General features: G+C 40.2%; 2 protein-coding genes across 2 annotated transcripts in view; one reads left to right on the forward strand and one right to left on the reverse strand.

Moving 5' to 3' along the window:
- The first annotated feature begins 1015 nt into the window (after positions 1-1015).
- On the forward strand, positions 1016-19370 carry LOC104963024 (homeobox protein aristaless-like 4). The gene is made up of 4 exons (XM_010791572.1): positions 1016-1369; positions 11543-11859; positions 15531-15659; positions 15880-19370. The coding sequence occupies exons 1-4, from the start codon at positions 1018-1020 to the stop codon at positions 16198-16200; spliced, it is 1119 nt and encodes a 372-aa protein (XP_010789874.1). The 5' UTR covers positions 1016-1017; the 3' UTR covers positions 16201-19370.
- A 653-nt stretch (positions 19371-20023) lies between these two features.
- Positions 20024-21543, reverse strand: part of ext2 (exostosin glycosyltransferase 2) — an 18298-nt gene continuing 16778 nt past the window's right edge. The window contains exon 15 of the mRNA XM_010791573.1: positions 20024-21297. Coding sequence (XP_010789875.1) covers positions 21159-21297 — 139 coding nt within the window. The 3' untranslated portion in view covers positions 20024-21158. The remainder of the gene's footprint in view (positions 21298-21543) is intronic.

Below are 21543 nucleotides of genomic sequence, written 5' to 3' on the forward strand. Positions count from 1 at the left end.
ATTATCGACAGGTTTGTTGCCTGCCTGTTAATTATGTAAATTTTTCGAAAACGGATTGTAACTTAATAGAAAACGGATAATAAAACAAATACTTAAAATACATCTGTGGAAAATAATAAGACTGCACTAAAATACACATAATGTAAGAATAACATTTCTTTATACTATTTCAGTCCAATTTTATTGTGGTTTATCATTACAAATTGTATGTTCTATCACTGGAAATGTGAAACGAAGTCATTGAGTCTTTAAAATTAAATGCTTTTGGATCAAAAATGTTAATGTTGATGGAATAAATAATTAGGATGCAAATTACTGTAGAATTCCTTTCAAGTGATACAAATAATACATTAAAAAGCTTTAACAAACATAATCACCGTTGTATACAGAAGCCACAGAGCTTGAACACAATCGGCTGTGTGATGTGCCCTTGATGAACCATTGCAAATGAAGCGTAAAATCGTGCCCTCTCCGCCCTAGTGCCATCACTCATGGGCTATATTCATATCCAAATTACATTAATGTCATGGGTTAAGCCCCCCGCCCCTATTTTGCCAACTCTTTTTCTTTTTCTTCAGCTAATAAGTGACCTAACTCGTTCATGTCATCGGCACAATCACTTGGGAGAGGTCTTGAAGCTAGGATATCTGGGTCCCATCCTCTGAGGAAAGAGGGGTTTGTGTAACTCTGCTAAAATCTTAGGGGGAGTTTGGAGTGTTTGGTCAACGACAGTGGTTCCTGGAAAAGATCTGAATCGTTGTATAACCAAACCCAGCTGCGGTGTGTGCTGCAGTGTGTGTGCTGCAGTGTGTGTGTGTGTGTGTGTGTGTGTGTGTGTGTGTGTGTGTGTGTGTGTGTGTGTGTGTGTGTGTGTGTGTGTGTGTGTGTGTGTTCATCTGTATGAGGTAGAGGGAGAGGAGGGGGTGTCTGTGCTTCCCTTTCCAAGAGAGAGAGAGAGGGAGGGAGAGAGAGAGAGAGAGAAGTTTGGTCTTTTTCTTCCCTTCAGTGTTTTTAAGCATGAACGCCGAGACCTGCGTTTCATACAGCGATATGACATCCATGGATTCATATTATATCCCCTCTGCAGTGCAAGGTAGGGATCTCCAGACGGATCACTTTAGGACATTCCCAGCCTCTGACACCAAATACAGCCCTACTGCCTTCCTGCCCAACAAAGGTCAGGCTTACGGAGAAAAGTCCCGGAGCCCCTTCCAGCAGGAGTGCCAGTCATTGGATGCCGCCGCAGCTGGGCAAGGCACTTTCAGCAAATACCACCTCTTCATGCAGAGGTCTTCTTGCAAGACACCCCCCGAGGAGGACAAACTGCACCAGGACAGCGGACACAACGGAGCGCTCATCTCCGGCTATGGTGAGTTCAAAAATACATAAGATGTGACTGAGTTACTTTCACTTCCCCTTGTCACTTATTATGTAGCAGAAAGTTGTTTTTATAACGTAGGATGCTTTCTCGAGGCAGTCTGGTGGTCTAACCTTTCATCAGCGTTATATGGCTCATCGTTGATCCACTTGTTTCCACTAGAATCCACAGATAGCCTGAAGTGGTTTGGACGTTTGGAATGAATTAATGGAAATCGACAGGACTGCGATGTGTCGTAGGCTACCGTGTCCGATATTTACCTTCTGAGTGATATTATTACACAAACAAATATATTTCAAATGGCTTGGTGCTTCTAAAAATGCATGTTTTCTTCTTCCTGTCTCCTGTAAGATGCGTAAAATGCAGCTGCAAACCTTCCTCTCGAGCAGCAGTGCACCGGACAGCTAAGCTCTTAACGTCATGACCAGCAGTTATGTGCGTAACGCAGTTAAGAAGAGGCATAATCTTCTCGACTATCAAATTGTCCCTTTGGCCATCAAAATTAAATTAGGGCGCATATAATGCGATAATACATTACAATCCTTAATATTGGAGCTCAGTCGCACAATTGAATTAACAGGTTTTCAGATGGCACAAATAGTGAGCCTTAAACTGATAATATTTTAATTTCATTGTTCTGCCTGATTGACTCCAATTATATTTAATTGCTCGGAGACGCTACTGTAATGGGTGAATGATGAGGGTGTAAATAAAACTTTGACCCTCGTTAGGCAAGCGGCCACTTTGAAGTAGCGTTTACCTAAAATAATACAATTTCCCCCCTAACTGGATTCACACATAAAACCAGAATGAAAACTGTAGTGTTAAGCTTTGACATGCGTAAAGGAGCTTCATTTTGTCATCGTGGAAAACTGAATTCAGCTGGTTTAACCTTAACTGATTACCTGCCTAACGCGCTCTCTCTCTCGCTCTCGCTCTCGCTCTCCCACCCACACACACACACACACACACACACACACACACACACACACACACACACACACACACACACACACACACACACACACACACACACACACACACACAAAGACGATTATTTGTTTGATATGATTTAAGACAATAAGTCGATTCCGCCCTATTGTAAATCCAATTAATGTGTTGAGTTTTTGCCCTCAAAAAATCAGGGGTATAATCACAAGAATAACAATCAAACAAACAGAAGCCGGTCTCCAAAAAAGACTGAATATGTTGTGTGTAAGAGCTAAGAAAAAAGGGAGCAAATCTCATCACCATGGCTATGGTTTATTAAGGTAAGAGATCTAAGCTGACGGTTTATAAAAATCCTTCAAAGCGGATTTATGCATCGTGAACGGAAATCTTTTTTTTACTTGTTTGAAAACAAATGCTCTAAACGTGTATAGTTGTGAGATCATGACAATACATGATCTTGAATAAAGTCACAAAGGCCGAGATTTATTTTCCATCTATCTCTCACTCTTTTAGTCTGCAAGGAGTATTAACATGCGTTCCGGTTCATCTAAAAATAATCCATACATATTGTTGTACCTCTACGGGAAATAATTGATATCGTCAGAACTAAATACTGACATGATGAGGAATATTGTGCTGTCGGAACCCCTGTTTAATCCCTAGACACAACTAACTGATGGTAGACCTGTACGCCAAAAAACAGCGAGTAAAAATAATGTATTAAAAAATAAATAATGACATTTAATAATAATAATAATAATAATAATATGTACATGTTTTACGCATGAATCCATTGCCCATTTTTCATTGATTTGAATCGAATCGCCTGTCCATCAGAGTTACACTGAAATGTTTATTGGAAGCACTTTAACGATGTTTTGACAGTTTCTGGAAATCCGCCTGCAGAAAAAAGCCTTTCCATCTGCAGAGATCAAACTTTTCTAAAGCTCCGGTCTTTAATTGGCTGTTTTTATTACCTATTGAACTTGACATAGATCCGGTAAATCAACACCAAGTATAAATGTTATATTATGTTTTAAATAAACCACAGTTATTAGCCGAATGATAAACTAACCGGCCTATTAGTCCACATTTTAGACAGTTAACGAATTCTCTTTAAATATCCACCAATCTTCTCCAATATCTACTATTTTAGGATTTCTTTGAATAAAACATCAATATTCGCGGGGAGAGTTGGTCGTGTTTGCATTTCAGCAGTGAACACGAAGGGGCGAGATTATAACATGTCATTTATAGTGTGTTTTTTTCCATCGGGCTTTTACTTAAATGTATCAATGCAGGTTGTCAGTTAAATGCAATTTAAGTTCCTTTATCGATTCTTTTGGATGTTTTGTTCTTTTTTTCTAGTTGTCAGGTCTGCTTACAATATTGGCACTCTCCTTTAATCAACACAGAGTAAATATAACGACCGGAATCACAGAAGGGAAGGCAGGAAAAAACATCCCGGCGCTTATAGTGAAGACGAGCTCTGGCATTAACGCAACTCAGATGTCAAACTCCTCTGTTTGCCTTTATTTCCCTGCTCAGAGTCACTTGGCACTCGTAAATCTCCGTTGACTCTACATGCTTGCTACAGGAACGTTTTATATTTGTATAATTATTTTTACATCACTTATCTCATAATTCTTTAGATGTAATTTATGCACATATAGAGTCTTTTAAAATTACCATATGCCCCTCGTGACAGTTTTCCTTATGATCATCCCAAACTGAAGGTTCTAGTTAACTCATCTTTTTATTGACATAAATTGAAGGCAGAAGTAAAATATGCTGAAAATATAGCAGAGGAAAAGACTGGTAAATGATTCTTGATGTGTTCATCGAAAAATGTTGGCATATTTTACTTCCTGAGTCATTTCTTTAATCAAACCTGTAATTAACAGATATGGCAGGCTAGATTCAAGTTGTCAAAAAAACGGCTTTGTTTTATCATTTCTGTCTTGATCTGTTTACTCGAAGGTGATGAGTGCTCTCTGAAGCAACTGCGTATTGGAAACAGTCATATTTGTCTGTCTTATAAACATTTAGATTCACTACCAAAACAGTCATATGGTTTCTTCATCTCTCCACATTTTTGATCATGTGTTGATGCATGAATTCTACAAGGCAGTTTTTTGGACAGCATCAGATTGAAATACATTTTAAGTCTAAAGATTTAAATAGTGTTTAAAGTGTTCGCCATATAACTATTTGCTACAGTGATGGAAGAAGTGTTCAGGCTGTTTAATTTAGCAATACATCAATATAATAAATATGTATAACAAGTAAAGGTCTTGAATGTAAAATGTTATGTAAGTGAAAGTACACAAATATACCAGCAAAATGTACTTAAAGCATCAGAAATCAATGTGGAGAGTTTAAGTGCAAACATGCCTATTGGCATTTGCAGCATTTTCATGTTAGACTATATCTTTAAGAGCACCACCATTGAAAAAAAAAAAAATGTCTATAATAAATTGATCTGGAGGCTCACTTGTTACTTGTAACAGCTATCAAATGAATGCAGAAAAGTAAAAAAAAATGCAATATATCTCTTTAATAATAAGTATTGAATGATGGACATTATAAAGTAAATCTTTCAAAAGTATACTTAAGTTAAAGAAATGTTTCTGAGTGTCAAAAAAGTAATGTTGGCCACCAAACAATGACATATTTACTTCATCAACATATAGATAGTCAAACCGGACTTCTTGACTGTCGAATAAGGCTCTAAGGATGATTTACTCGGTCACTTAATAGTCTTTAAAGCAGCCACCTTAGTCTTTGTGATCATCCAGAGACAACACGCTTACTCTTTTGATGTTTCCGTGTCTTCCCTCAGTGTCTGCGGGTGCTGACCTTTAGCTCGGCTTTCCTGCCCTCATCTGTTTGGAGAGCAGGGCGAGTTTCCCTGCACGCACACAGCAGAGAAAATTTGAAACCCCCTTTTTGAGACTCTCTGGTGTCAAAGACAAGCACATTGAAACATTTGGAGTCCAGTTTTACATAGCAGACATTTAACTGCACCATTAAGAGAAAGGATGTTACTTTGTTGTTGCTCAAGTGTTGAATTGTAGGCCTAATTATGGGGGGATCATGCCTTTTAGCTTGTGACTTTGCACGATAATGACACACACAACACACTGCTGGTATAATTCAAAGACATACAAGGCTGCAGTTTATTCTTGCTTTTACCATAATTTATTTCCTGGGCAAAGCAAGAATTTGATGCAATTGTACTGACCGAGAGCAACCATTTCAGCCCCTCGTAATGGCCGTCTGTGTAGATTGGTTGGAGCAGGGAGTAATGGGAACCAGCCATGCAGCCCAGACAACTGAGGCACACTTCAGCAAGTCAATGACATGAGTGAAGGTGACAAGGACTCAGGATCATTTTACCATTTAGCTTAAAGTTTGGCGGTGCAATTCACATTAGGCTCAGTTTGCATGGCCGAGTGAGAGCAGCAGGGCAGAAAGGCTCGTAGTCCAGGACTTCCTCTTTGCCACCACTTGATGTAAACTGAACGCTGAAACAGAACCAACCGTGGAGGACGGCACATCTGAGATTTTTTTTTTAATATGTTGCATGTCGGTTCATAAGGTGACTTTTTTCGCCTCACTTCACATTTATTTACTATATATGGTATCCATGTTAGGCCAAACACTTTTCGTACATTTTCAGCAGTAAAGGACAACCTTTTAAAGTTAATACTTTGAAGGTTTTAAGGTATTTCTTCCTTGTGTGCAGTCATGGGGCTTCACCAATGTCTTATCATGTCTAAGTTGTAAAGTATTTGAAACTCTTTTGAAAAGTAACTTGCTTGACCACAGGATTTTAAACATATATTTTAACAAACACACATAAATGAAGTAAAAAAACGATTTATTTCAGGAGCAGCTATTGTGCTTTTTATTTGGTATAATAACAACTGACAGTCCATGATATTTTTACAGTTTAAATGCTCAGGAATCTCTACAAAGTTTACTTCAATATGTTATGTTTTACAATTAATTGTTTGTTTTCCGTATTTTAATAGTTTAATACTGGACAGTTACACCTTAAATTGTTGAATGGCACATTGTTAGGATTGACATCTTTAGTTTTCTTTGGAAGTTGGATCTTTGGTATAGGAAAAAGTGATTGCGCATGTTGTTGAGTTGTTGGTTTCTTAGCAAAGTAACTTTGCTTTTATGCCCTTGCACGCAAAAAAACACTCAAGAGGAAATTCTATTTTGCTCCAAACTCCGAGAGAAAGGTAGGAGGGAGAGAGAGTCCGAGGGGGAGAGAGAGTCCGAGGGGGAGAGAGCGGGGGAGACAAAGTGTGCGTGAGAGGTGATTTATCAGTCTTTGGCTTTATGGATCTTTTTTTTCACAGTCTATGAATTGTTCACAGCCTGCTGAGAGGATCATTGCTCTGCTCGGTCAGTGGAATTGAATTTCAAAGTGAATGGCTACCTAAAGAAAATGTATTGTTGAAAAAAAAAAACGAAAACGTAATGTTTGCCGAGGTTCTGTCTGTGAGTCACATTGACCGTTTTCAAATCACAGCAGTGGCTTCTAAGACCTAAGTGTGTGTGTGTGTGTGTGTGTGTGTGTGTGTGTGTGTGTGTGTGTGTGTGTGTGTGTGTGTGTGTGTGTGTGTGTGTGTGTGTGTGTGTGTGTGTGTGTGGGTGTGGGTGTGTGTGTTTATTGTACCAAAATGTGTTGATGAATGCACCTGACACCACACCAACAAGTATAGTGCCAAGCTATTCATAGTCGTGTTATTTGTACTTCTAAAAGTGACAAGGTTGGATTTCAATAACAGGCGGTCAGAAACTTTGACATCATCTTCAGTGGAGCTGGAAGAAGTTTTATCCTTCACTTAAATCGGCTGTAGCAGCTATTTTTATAATAACAATGTATGAATGTGTTAACACTGTGACAATGTGATCGTAGTGATGAACCTACAGCGAATTATCATCTTAATCTGTGGCTCCCCTGGGCTTTACAGAGCTTTATAGTGGGTTTTTAGCTCATTGTGTATCTGTTCAAAACGTTACTGCTTTGCTTCACTGTCTTCACTCTCATAGTGTTGCTTTTCAGATTAGCATAAAGTAGCAGAAAATCCAGGTTGGCCAATATCTGCTGATAGTGGGGCATTTAGCAGCAGTTATTTCTCTCAGGAATTGGTGGAGACCAAAAACAGAGCCAAAAGGCAGGACTCTCCTTCATCAGAAGGCCAAGATACAATTTCACATCAATGACAATGTTTGTCCTGTAACTGCCGGATGTGTAAATAAGCAACTGATTGCAGGGGCATGTGACCATGAAGTGGCACGGCCCACCCCTAAAATCTAGGGTAGGACTTCCTTTTTCAGTCCGGTGCCACTCTGTTGTGTCATAGTTTGAAGATCTGTTTATATGTTACATGTTTTATAAGTGTCTGCATATACTTTATGCTGCAACATAAATTGGTACCCACTCGAGCTAACACAATCAAAAATGTTTGTAACAAATATATCAACTATAAAAGGTATAATATGTGTGGCCCCAAGAGGCTAAAACAATCAGTCATTGTAGGTTAAAATAAAAATGAATTCTACAATATTTAACTCATGTTTATCAGTTTAATATATAAAAATTGACCAGTCTTGCAAGTTTAACTAGGAACGTAATGCATCTGTCTGGTGAATTTAGTTAAAACTAATATTTTCCTCTGAAATGTTTTGGATTAGAATCATAAATCCCCAAAGGGATTCATAAAATATCCTTTCTTCTTCATACTCTCCTTGTCTTGGTTTCCCAGTCCGCACACAGCATTGAGTATCAGTGTCTCAGCCAGCCAAGTAAGACTTTAGAGTTATCCTCGTTGAAATCTTCATATTAAATCACAATCCATATTATAAATCAGTAAAAACAAACCCCAGAAACGTGTACAAACAAGTACTATGCTCATGCATGTCCTTTCGTGTGTTTTCAACATTTAGCTAGAAAAACTTCCTTTTCCATTTATTTTCTCTGCGCTGTTCGGGCTTCCCTTTATTTCAGATATTTATTTTTGAGTGAGACCAACATGTTGTTAATCTCTCCCAGTCGCTGTGTGGAGTGTAATTTATTGTGTTTCCTCTTAACACCATGAGCTGACCCCATCCATCCCCGTCAATAAAGATGCAGTGAAGGTGCCCTGTCGCTTTACAGCCAGTTAAATTACACTTTGATGTTGCCCCCTTATTTTCAACTGTGACTTAATAGCTGTCTGCTGTCTGATTCATACGAACGTCATTTTGGTGCTGATGTTCACATGGGAAGATCCTCACCATGTTAATCAATGTTAAAATACACTTAATTTGACTTTTAAATATGTTTTTCTCAAGTGTTTCTGTGAATTTACTTTCTGCTGAACATGCTCTGTGCCCAGCAGACAAAGCTGCAGACTCTCCTCTCTTTCTACAATCAATCATCAAAGTTTATTTATATATCCCAATATCACAACTTTTACATTTGTCTTACATTTTTCTTCACTAAAACACAATCATTTTAACATATTGTTGTCCACTGCAGAGAAAAAAGGCCTTCTGCTGCAGCTCCAAAACGTATTGTTGGCATATTTATCTGAAAATAAATTTCATTTGGTTGGTTTGTCGTGTTATTTGGGACACATAAAGACAATACATGCGGAAGTGCAGGTGTAAACTATCTTTTGTCCAATAAAGGAAAAAGCTATTTGTACTCATGGACAATGAGATAGAGGTTTTGACGCAGAGTATGTTTTTCATAGTCACTCTGTCCACAGAGATGATACCCTGACAATAAGACTCTCCTATGCTCTTCGTACATATGGTGTTCCCTACAGGAGGGCCCACCGCTGTTCACCTTAGGAACTGATGGTGATCCTCACAGCTACGGCAGATCGTATGGATAACAAGCTAGAGATTGTCACAATATCCCACTCCTGCCAAAAAAACATCAGTGACATGCGATGTAAACAATGGTCTTTGATCAGAGCGAGGCCTCATGATTCCAAACAGCCTGACAGCTCTTGCCTTGTGGGGACCGTGGGTGCCGGCCAGGGAAATATGATGAAATAACTAGAGAGTATTTATGCTGGGATAAAACACATTTGATCGCTTCAAGCCTAACAGGATGTGTTAGTCACGGACACCGAGGCAATGTTGCGACCGTTAGACCCCCTGCAAGCAGTCTAACACAAAAACATCTTCAGCTCGAGTCCGTTTCTGTAACATCTGCAAAACATCTCAGAAACGAGAGCCACGGTTCTCAGAGCTGAAATATAATTCAGAATGTAACTCAGGTTTTACTCTTTTTGCAAGAATAAGACAAAATGAAATCATTTCCTTAAATGTATTTAACGATAGGCTTTTGCATGCTCAGCTCTCCCACAACCACAAACAGGTCTACACAACAAAAAAATGACTTGAATAGAAATAAAAAAGCTATATTTGGTTAATTCTATCACTCTCCTTTTGTTACATGCACATACATGTATTTGTAGTTGTACCTTTATTAACATTATTTGGTAATATAACTCGTGAAATATCTTGTCAAAATGTATCGTGTTGACAAAAAGATGCACTTTAAATATAAACGTTTGCACATGTGTCTGTGAGGAGAGTCTTTCACACGATATCTATTCACCTCACCTCGCAACACATGACCCAACATGGCTCTGAGTTGCAGATCACTGGGTGTGTGTTTGTGTGTGTGTGTGTGTGTGTGTGTGTGTGTGTGTATATTTGTGAGATCTTCTGTGCTGACTGAGTGCTGAGAAGTGCACTCAGAGCTCACATGACCGCACACACCTCCTGGTTCTAACCTGACAAATGTTTGGACGAGCAGATGAGCAGAGTCGCCTCGATCCTGAAAATAACTTCACCTCAGTTGGTGTAAAAGGAACAGAAAACTGCAGGGCTGTGAGTTGCCACTAGACTGAGCCAGAGAGAGAGGGCTCGTAGGCCTCATTACGGCCTGAAAATAAAGACTTTCAAGCATCACATCCTCTTCAATTTGAATATGTATTAATCCAAAGATGTATAAACTGGTTAGTTCAGTAAAGGGCAGCAGCAGGGCGAAAGGAGCTGCCAGCTTCTACAAAAACACTGGCAGAGACACTGCTGTGGAAATTTATGATCAGAGAGCTGCCTGAGGTTTTACAGTTAATCCGCAGATGTGAAGAAAGCAAGTGTGTTTGTGTCAGAGAGAGACAGAGAGAGTACAAAGACAGAGCTGTCTCTTCTTTCGTGGTTAGAAAATGCTCCCCGACAAATTAATTGCGACAGTCTTGCTGCCAGCTGACTTTGCAGCCACATAGTAGACCTTAACCAAATGCAGGACATAGTGAAAGTGTGCATGTGTGTGTGCGTGCGTGCGTGCGTGTGTGGTTAAAAAATGCAATATTCTGTAATTCTCGCATTATGGGCGCGGGTGTCAATTCCCCGTCACATCCCAGAATGATCTACGAACTACAACTGGAGACTGTAAGCAGCCAGTGATCCAGGCCATCCATTACACAGGCAGAAACAGAAAAACAAATCGACACACACACACTCAGCATCGCGAGCCAGATTTCACAACTGTCACAGAATTTTCTCACAAAGAGCGAGAGATTCCTTTGTCCCACCCCATCAGACTCCATGAATTATTATGCTGATCCTACAAATAAATAAAGTATTGAATATACTGCCAGAGGCAAGAATATTACCAGGGAGTAGAATAAAGGGCGTGATACAAATGTTTTAAATCTGTCAAAAGCATTCAATATGGAAAGTAATTACAGAACGGTGAAAAAGGCCCACGGTGTAAATCCTCTTTCCCTGCTTATGTCACTCATGTTTTCACATTTGATGAATCAAAAGCATTTTTATTTTAAAAACTCTATTTCCCAGAAGGTTTTTAGTCACACATTTTGGCTTATGGACTGAAAAAAAGCCAGTTTCAATATTTTTTACACCAAAAGGAGGGAATTGTGGATCTTTGAGGTCGGAATATTAAAAGCTTTCCTTGCATACTTTTATTGTTTTATTAATTTTAAGAATCCACACACATGGCTTAAATCAGGTAACGCTGTATTGCAGACTAAATCTTAAAGAATAGCAGCATAACATAAAGCATTGCATGCATATCTTTGTGTACATGTTTTGACTCATCATTTCAATCCTGATAAAATATCAACGAGAAACATATTTTAACATTTTACCTTCCTGTCATTGCAGGTAAAGACAGTTCCGGCCTGACAGACTCTGACTTGGCTCCGGACTCAGACCCTCCTGGAATGGACACCAGCTACCTGTCTCCGAAGGATCAGGGCGGGAAGCCGGCCTCCGATCGGCCTCCAGGCACAGAGTTAAGCCCTATGGACAAAGGAGATGGGGCCGAAAGCAACAAGGGCAAGAAAAGGCGAAACCGCACTACCTTTACAAGCTACCAACTGGAAGAGCTGGAGAAGGTTTTCCAGAAGACGCACTATCCTGATGTTTACGCCCGGGAGCAGCTGGCACTGAGGACGGACCTGACTGAGGCCAGAGTGCAGGTAAAGCAGGACACTCAACAACATGATATGTATAGCTATAAGCAACCTAAACATCAACTAACAAGTAGAATTGTATAAAAGACAGAGGATCATTCAAAAGAAAAACAATTTGCAAAAACATGCTGTCATATCAATGAGTGAAGAGCTCTTTGTTACAGCAGAACAGGGGATGTTTTAAGAACACATCCTCATGGACCCTTCAACATCTGCAGCTCTGCCGAGATAACGTCACTCTCACAACAACATGAGAGATATATCTGGTAATGTGGGAGTTGAGGGGAGAGAGAGTGGGGGAGTGGGAGCTAACAGAGGCCAGGGGGCCCATGGGGCTGAGGTTGGAGCTGCCTGGGCCTCATATGTGCAGTTTTAGGAGAGCTTTGCAGACTTTTATCAGCATACGATGAGACTGCTGTATGTGGATGCGAGCGTTTCAATGGCCTTTTTCTTTGTACCTGAGCTGTTTTGGTTTTCTGTATTTGTGACTTCAGTTTAGCCAGTCTTAGTCGAGCATCAGGCGCACATCCTCTCAGTTTGAAAACAGTTGAGTGACCTTCTGGCCTGATTTACATACAATCTGGCCATGACTGCTGTAATGCCCTCAAAAATGGATGAACAGAGAACGAGACCTCCAGCATTTCTGAGTGGTGTATGTGTGTGTCTATGTGTGCATGTGTACGTGTGCACCACAGACTACCAAAGCCCCTGGATTTGCTGTGTTTTCCTTTCATTAACATCCCGTTCAGACAAGAATGTGTCCCTGCTGTGGTGTCCCGGGTAGGTGTGAAACCCTTCCTGTGAGCTTTGAGTTAGCGACTGATATTTCGAGTCATATCAAATATTTTTAGGTCATTTTAAGGCACAATCGTTTTTGGTTAAACTCATGCAAGGGATTTATATTTTCACTACATTTTTGTTGTGTGCCAGTTCAATATTTAGGGGATGAGATAAGAGCACGATTGAAAGCAATTTTTTACATGACAAGCTGGAACAGTGACCAGCAAAGCTTTGCAGTGAAACACAGGAAGTCTGTGCAGCCGCAGGGTTATAACTCAACCCTGAGGCTCTGTAGGTATGCCGCTCTGCTCTGAGGCTCACACCATCACAGACCTGCCTGCTTCAGATGGATGCAGCTTTACAGCCCTTGGCTCTCCCAGCGGCCCTCTTAAACACTCAAGTTAAAAAAGATAAAAGACACAAGATGCCTAGTCAGTCAGAGAACAGGGCTCTGTACTCTCCTCAAGGCATTCACACACAAAAAGACACAGATCATGAATTCTGTGTCTAGAGTAGAGGAAACGTTAAAAAAAAAACTTTTACTGCTGCTCGAAAGTTAACCTTAACTTTTCAAATGTAAATAATAAAAAAAATAGCTAAAGCACGTGAGGGCAATATTACACCTCATTGTCTGAAGGTTCTCAAGCAAAAAAACAAGGGACGTTCACTGGAAGAACGTTAGGGTCTGGAGTTGTTTGCTATTTCAGTCTTTGGGTTTCAAAGGGAGAAAAGTAAGATCAGATCAGAGTCATATTCACTACAGATACATGGGAAGGTCAGGGGTCAGGGGTCGGGGTTTCAACAACATCACATTTCTCAGACTCTCCATTCGGTTAGCCCAGAGATAGATAGCTGAGATGGCATCTGACATGTGGAGTCCACCGGCAAACACAGGTGTCCAAATGAGATTCAAGGCACAAAGAGTTAACAGTGGCATTAAAACTAGAATGATCACGTCTGTCACTTTATATATGCATCAAAATGTTTCTTAAACTATGAAGGGTAAGGAATCACGACATAAACTATCCATTATTTGTACAAGTCCGGCTTCCAAAACAATTTGTCAGATTAATGAGTTTGATTAATTGATCACTCAGTAAACATAATAGAAATTGAGTCATATTGTCATAATCAATTCATCACTTCAGTCATTTTACTAGAAAATAATCAGAATGCACCCTTGTTTCAGTTTCTTAATTAATAAGTAAATATTTACATTATTAGACGTTAAACAATTACTCAAAGAATACTTATTCAAACTGTTAACACGTTTATTTTTCTCTTTTTTCCATCACTCCACTGGTGTCCTGCACTCACCTTCAACTGACATGGGAAATAAGAAATGATGTGGTAGTGTTCTGGGGGGAAAAGAACAAACTTAGATTTAATGAACAGCAACACCGGTCAGAGGTGTTTCCATGATAGTATTAGTGCTTTGGGGGTGTTGGGAAAGCGAAGCCAGGCTCAGCCTTGGATTTCTTTTTACTTTGGTATGGAAGCTGACATGAGTGACAGCAGAGGCGGGTTATCAATCCTCTGAGCCGCTCTCTCACTTCAAAGTGTTTTCAGCCCCATACAGCTCTCCTGCTGGGGCCAGTTTGGCATTTCCCTGCCCTCTCTCTCTCTGGGGCTGAAACATAAATAAAGCCTCATTGAAAGTCTACCAGCTACTTAAGCTGTCATAGTCTTTACCAATTACTGTCACAACGCTGTGTGTGCAACACAAAAATATGTTCTCTCTGTTTAATAGCCAGCAGACTCGGCATTAAGCATACAGTGAGCAGATGAGAGCTGTAGAGATACCTTACAAAAGCATCTTATTGTATAATTATCATAAATCAATATTTATTAGAGGAACACAGTGATCTTGTGTAAGGTTTTTGGTCCTGAGAGTAGAGGAAGAAGTATGAAATCATCAAGGAGGGAAGGATTACGACCTCTAGTCTGTGTGCTTCTTTAATTTAGGAGCAGAAGCATCTCAAAGCCAGGAGCTTTCGGCCTCAGGAAATTAAAATTGAAAATGCAAACAAACCCCAGTTACTATCGCATCTCACTTTTCAATTCCCATATTTCCTCATTAGATTTGTCAGCGACGAGAGGATAATATGAAGAAGAGAAATCCTATAAGGAACAAGTCACACAGGGAGAGTTATTTGTTGAATAAACTCAGCAAGGTCAGGAAGGAAGAAAAAAGCAGAAAGAGTAAGAGTTGTATAACATACCTTTACATTTTGACATTTGAAGAAAAGCATGTCAGGTTAAAGCCCATCAGTATTTAGGTCAGTCTGATGGTCATTTAAACACAATAATGCTTACAATAAACAAAAGCGTCAGCTTTAGATGTCAAATATGATGATAGGAAACATGAGTCATGAGAAAAAGCCCTGCTCTTGTCAGACAACAAATAAGAAGAGTTGATAGGCACTAGGTCTGCTTATATTTGTTTAGTAAAGTGAAGTGAACGTTGCAGCACAATGTTTATAAAGGTTATTTCCCCCCTTTCTTTTCTTTCACAGTTTTCAGCCTAAACAGACTAACATCTTTATTTCCATCTCTAAATTTAGCAGCATAAGTTCGCAGTTTGATGTGCTGAAATCCTTTCTGATTTTCAACCATTCAGTTTCCTGCAGTGCTGCATGGTATCGTGTTTAAGGGAAACGTCGATTTTTATCTATGGAAGAGTATTTCCTTAAGACTCAGGGGAAACTTCCTGTCGAAGCATATAGCTTAGCGGGTACTACACTCCATCTTGCTTTCTTTGAATTCAAAACTCGCTTTTACCCAACGCAAAGACTGAATCTGTTTCTAGAGCAAAGTAAAGACGCCTTGTTCTTCAAGATACATTTTTTTTGACAAACCTGCAAGCAAGGTGACATTCAGACGTTTTCTCTCTGCAGGTGTGGTTTCAGAACCGAAGGGCGAAGTGGAGGAAAAGAGAGCGTTTTGGTCAGATGCAGCAGGTCCGAACACATTTCTCAACAGCTTACGAGCTTCCTCTTCTGACGCGCCCTGAGAACTATGCACAGGTACAGAAAGAATAAACACTTCACTTTGTCTCTACCCACACATACTTTCACATTGGATTGTACTGCAGTTTTGAACATTTGACGTTGATTCCTGTTGTATTCAATAAAACATTTTTGAATTGTACACTTGTATAACACAAGACAAAGTGAATAGCCTGAACAACCAATATAGTGTGTTTAGTTATGTAATTTTTTAACAATGTTCATATCCATATTTCAGATTCAGAACCCCTCTTGGATCGGTGGCAGCAGCGCAGCATCTCCCGTGCCGGGCTGTGTTGTGCCCTGCGACTCTGTGAACGCCTGTATGACCCCCCACCCCCACTCTGCCAGCGGGATGTCTGATTTCCTGGGCATGCAGAGTCCCGGAGGTCATGTGGGACAGGGTCACATGGGCAGCCTGTTTGGAGGGCATCCTGGCATGGCTTCAGGCATCAACACGTACGATCTGAACATGGACCCTGACCGCAAGTCCTCCAGTATCGCCGCTCTGCGCATGAAGGCCAAAGAGCACAGTGCAGCCATATCCTGGGCCACATGATGTGTATACCTGCTGGATGGGGTGACCTAGTGGACCCTCAAGAGTCTATTCAATCCCAGCATGGGGTGAGGGGACACTATAATCAAAAACTCAAAAGGCAACAGTGACTACCTTCATAAATGTTGCAATACAATAATTATTGAAGTACTTGGATGGGTGGATATTACTCCTAGAGAGAACATCAAGAGATTTGGTCATATAAGTGGGGGGGGGTGCCATGGCTGTGCAGGTGAGCTTGGTGGAGAGATGCTCTACTGTATAACAGGAGTGGCAATGTAGTTCAGATGCCGAACATGTTAGAAATAACAACTTCAAACAAATCCATGCACTTATTTGCTAAAATACAGGAGAGTGTGTCCAGGGCTTTCAGTGTCAGCGTAGTTCTCTGTTCAGGTGCTGTTTTATTCTTATCTTATTATTTAAATGTTGAGTGTTATTATTGATTTCTATTGTTACTGTTTTTTTTGTGACAAAAAGTTCAGCAAGCATCTCTGGAAGCTAAACTGAGAATATAAAATAGTTGTTTTATGTAATTACAAGGCTTTTTTATTAGCAGCAAAAGCACATGCAGAAGTGTGTTACTTCAGTAACACTGAAGCTGTGGTAGTGCTCATATCAAGCATGTCTGTCACAGCATACGGCTTTTCAGATACAAAGAAAACATTTCAGTTGCTAAAAAAAGCTACAAGGGGCTCCCTCCACCCTCCAGCATTTAAAAGTCAAACAGATGAAATGTGGTTTGTTTTAGTGTGATCAGGGTGAGAGATCCACCTGCCGCACTGACTCAGCCTGCTGATGGCGGGGAGAGGAAGGGATGGAGGAGGAAGTGGTGAGTGGGAGCAGGAGAGGGGCACAGCAGGCCTGCTGCTCTCAGGGCTGAAGAGCCTGGGAGCGCCAGCCTCCAAACAGAGCCGCTCTGTTTCAGGAGGACAGACTCCAAGTGGACATGACTGTACCCCTTTGCATTTAGTCTCAGGAGTTTAGAGGAGAGAAGTGCCTACTAGTCAGTCATTCTGCCAGAAATAACAGCGAAACCAGCAGCAGCCACCTTTGAAACAGAGGAGACTGGTGGAGATACAGAGTGTGTTGACACTTTTAACATTGAAAGGATGTCAGTGTTTAACAGCCTTTTCTAGACTTTAACACGTCTGTGTTTGACTGTCATGATGGCACACACATGGTAAAGCAGCTCTGCCGTAAGCGTTAATGTATTTCTTTCCCTTTTTCTGTCATTATATCTGTCAAATCAAAACAAGTCCTCCTTCTGAAACTATGACATCCACATTTTCCACAAAAAAGCATGTATTTGTTCAACATACTGCTAAACGATTTAAGATGACAGTATTACATTTTAGTGAGACAACAGTAAGACTCAAGGGGATCAGGTAGCATCCTGGTGTAGGTACACTGGCTGACTGCATAAAGATGTATAAGTGAGCACTCTTCTTAAAGGCAACATTGGCCGGACAGCTGGGGCTAACCAAAAACATATTTTAGAGTTCCCGAAGAAACAAAAACAGTCATGAGATAGTGTGCAATTTTTTGGCGCTTTATCTGAGCAGGATCTCTTTTAGTAAACCACCAACGTGTCACCGTAAGGAATCCTGGTTACAGCCATTACTCCACGTTTACTCTAGGCTTAGAACAATATGTCTGTGTTTGTGTGTGTTCTCCGTGGGGAGAAAAGAGGGGGCGAATCAGAGATGAGCTCTGAGCGCACATCATACCCATATCCTCAAATCATGCAAATATTCAAATAGTTGACCTTGCTTTCCCCCTGGTAACGGCCTGTTCTAGTGACAGAAATAGCTGATGATGTATGCCAATGAGGTTAAGCTTGTTCTTCCTTTGTTAGCAAGGCCTGATTTAGGCAGAACAAAGAGTTATAAGCAAACCTGATACTGTGTAGTGCCCCTTCAGGCTGTGCAACCATCGCTAATTCTCTAAACTGAACCACATTCCCTGCCCTTCTGGGCATGTAAGAGAAGTGGGTTCAGGCTCTAACCTGTCATCAGAGCAGATCACCCCAGAGTCCTCCAAATTACATCCAGTTCTACTCTCCGACCCAAATCCAAGGCATATGCATAATCCTGTCTTTAGAGTACATATCTCTGACTTAAACTGAGAGGGTCTCCTTGCAATTGTGGACATGGGGGCCCCCTGTCTCTAGCTGTGGGGTTGGACGGAGGGCGAGCCGCGAGGGCGTCTGCTGTGTTCCGGTGTTCTGGGAAAAGGACAGTGCACACAGCTGCGCTCAGGGGGTAAATGCAAAACAAACATGCCTCACACATGCTTCCCCCTCAGCTGTCATGGCTCTGCTTTCAAAGACCCCCCTCCTCCTCAATACACACTGCTCTGGCTCTCTCCCTTTGCTAACAGTCCACTGCCTCAAAGCTGCAGCCCCCGACTCGCAGGGTCCGAGGCACAGCCGCACGGCCAGCACAGGAAGGCTTTTTAATTAACACTGAGCCATGTGGAGGCTGTGGACTGCAGGATTGTGTGTCAGGACAGACAGGCCCGTCTGTCTTCTGGTTTAATGCAGACTGTTGCTCTGCAAAGTGCACAGACATACTGGCATTCAGTAGCTCAGGTTTACACATACTCACTCTCTTCTGTGTATTGAAATGCATTATTTTTGGACTGAAACATCTCCCACGATGTCATCCTCCACCATGAACCTCAGACACCCTCAACCTACTGGTCCTGCAAACACACAGGGACAGTTAATGCAAGAATATAAAACAGCCTCTCTCAGTCATGAATGCTGTATAACTAAATCCCTGAGTGATGAAGTCATCGTTCACTTTTTGTCATTTTCTAATACTACTGAAGTCAGACAATCAGTATAGGAGTAAATATTTTTAAAATATGCGTGCGGTTGTGTGCATGTACATTTTCGTGCATGCAAAATGGATTGAAGTGTTGTAAGACTCTTGGAAAGGTTACTAATTAGTTATGTTTTATTTTTGTGAGAGTTCAATGCCTATTTGAGTGTATCACTTTTTTTATTTTGGTGGTAAAATTGTATTTCCAGAGTTGTGTTTAAACAGTCTTTCGATATGTATGAGTTTCAAATGTGTTATTTTTTTTCAAGTTCATGCGGCTTTAAGCTGTCTTTTGAAATATGTGTATGAATTTACTCCTGCTTGTGTTGTGTTGTGTGTGATTAAAGTACAATAAGTTATTGCACTCCTATTCAGAGTCAACCTTTGTGATGCAATGTCATCAAATGTAGAACATGCTTTTCAAGGATAAAATAGAAAAAGACTATAGAGGACAGAAGGTAATGGTGGTTTCCTCCAGCTGTTAACACACCAATACAACTCTTCTCCAGTGTTTAGAGATCGCTCAAGTCTCTCTCGGTATAAAGAAAAGCCTTTCAAGTCAATCAGTTAAAGATAATGGAAAGCCACAACTTGGGAATAAGTTGCCTGTTATTAAGAAAAACAGTATTGCACTATTGCATTGCAGCACCCTGCCAAAATATTGTGTCACCCTTTAGTCATTCTGAAATCCCCATGCATTTCAAACCCTTTGAAGAGACACAAGTGCTGAAATGAGATCGTGCAAGAGTATCACACTAATTGAAGTTGACAAAAATACGAACTGCGCCCTTTTGAACTGCTGACATTGAACAGGGAGGATTAGGCTGCGTATATTAACAACAGGTGACGGGCTGAGGGAACAGAGGATCGTCCGTGTGACGGAGGATCGGCTCTGCACGGTCACAGATGGGAGTACAGACGCACATGAAAAGGAAGGAATACGTTTGACTTCATTGTCTTCCCATGAATAGATGGAACAATGTTAAGCAAAACCGAGAGACGTAGTAGTGTAGTCTTTACTAATCATGTATTACAAAGTCATAGATGAACCATTTTGAACAATTTCACTGACCTTATGAAAATGATATTAATAAAAAAGGCAAATAAAACAATCACAAGGCAATGTTTTCAAGGTTAAAGCCTAAATACTACTACTGATGAAAAGGACACAAATATGAAAACACACAGAATATAATGGAAAAATAAAAACAAAGCATTGCTGGTAATACATTTTGAAAAGTGTGGATTTGGAAATGTTCAACTATTCACTATACATTACGTGTCTTCAAATGCAAACAATAAGTACTCCTATACTTATGCAGCGTTCATATGCATAACTCATGAAGCCCATGAAATTACTTAGTGGCTCCTTCAATTAGCACCACTGCGTTTTTGTATATATAAATAAAACGAAAGGCTTGCACAGGCAATAAAACAATACAATTCAAGATGTTCCAGTAGCTCTGCATCAGTGTTTTTAAATCAGCAGTTACTCACTCTAAATATTAGATTTATTGTACCAGCTTTGTCTATAGTTGTATATGGTGTGTTACATTCAATTAACTGTTAAAGAGACCCTACATTGATATGTCGTTGAATCATTTACTATATATCATGGTTTCATGGTATTCAAAGGTTTCCTTTTAATACAGGGCAGCTAAAAATAATAAGGTCCATGTTATCTTTTGAAAAGAAGAAGAAAATGTCCAAGTTGGAGCATCATTAATTATAACTATGATACAGCTCTGGTGCAAAATAAACATATATACACTGTACACTGATTCCAGAGCAGCTGGAGCCAAAAGTCCAAAACAGTAAAAGTGAGGGGGCCGAAAGACTTCAGTCGGACTGTCCATCAAACATCAGACTCAAGGTCACCCTCCATGTAACATTAGTCTATGCACTTGTATTACTAAATGTTTAAAAAATAATTTGAAGCCAAATAAACAAATCATTGTCATCCGCATCCCCGTATTACAGTGTCCTAACTTAATGTTCTGTTCAGTTCTGCCTTTAAAAATATATTCAAAAATCAAAGTAAAAGTGTCTTTGACTGAGGGGTGACACTTTGATCTGAATATTGATGTTTGGATATAAAAGTTGGTGACACATGTTGAAGTGTTGACGTGCCGGTCAGAGGCTGCCGATGTTGGGGAAGCTCTTGAGCTTCTCGGGGAAGTCGTCTTTGTAGAGCACCGGGTCCGCTCGGTGTTCCACCACCTTCAGAGGCATGGTGCCAAAGACTGATGCAAACTTGTTGATGCACTCAGATCTACGGACGGAAACATAACTCAATTACTTTAAAAGAAGGCAAACATGTATTTAGCTAGCAGCTATGGATTAGTCAGGTTAGCAAATTATTCAAATGGATGGATGGAGTTAAATCTGTCTTTCCTTTAAAATTCCTTTAATTTTAAGGTGCCCATCTTCCTCACTTTTAATCTTTTTTATTTATATATACATATATATATATATATATATATATATATATATTTGTTTAAATCTTCTCATATATCTT

Source organism: Notothenia coriiceps, unplaced genomic scaffold (genome assembly GCF_000735185.1).
Source record: "Notothenia coriiceps isolate Sejong01 unplaced genomic scaffold, NC01 NC01_scaffold00035491, whole genome shotgun sequence".
NCBI lineage: Eukaryota > Metazoa > Chordata > Actinopteri > Perciformes > Nototheniidae > Notothenia > Notothenia coriiceps.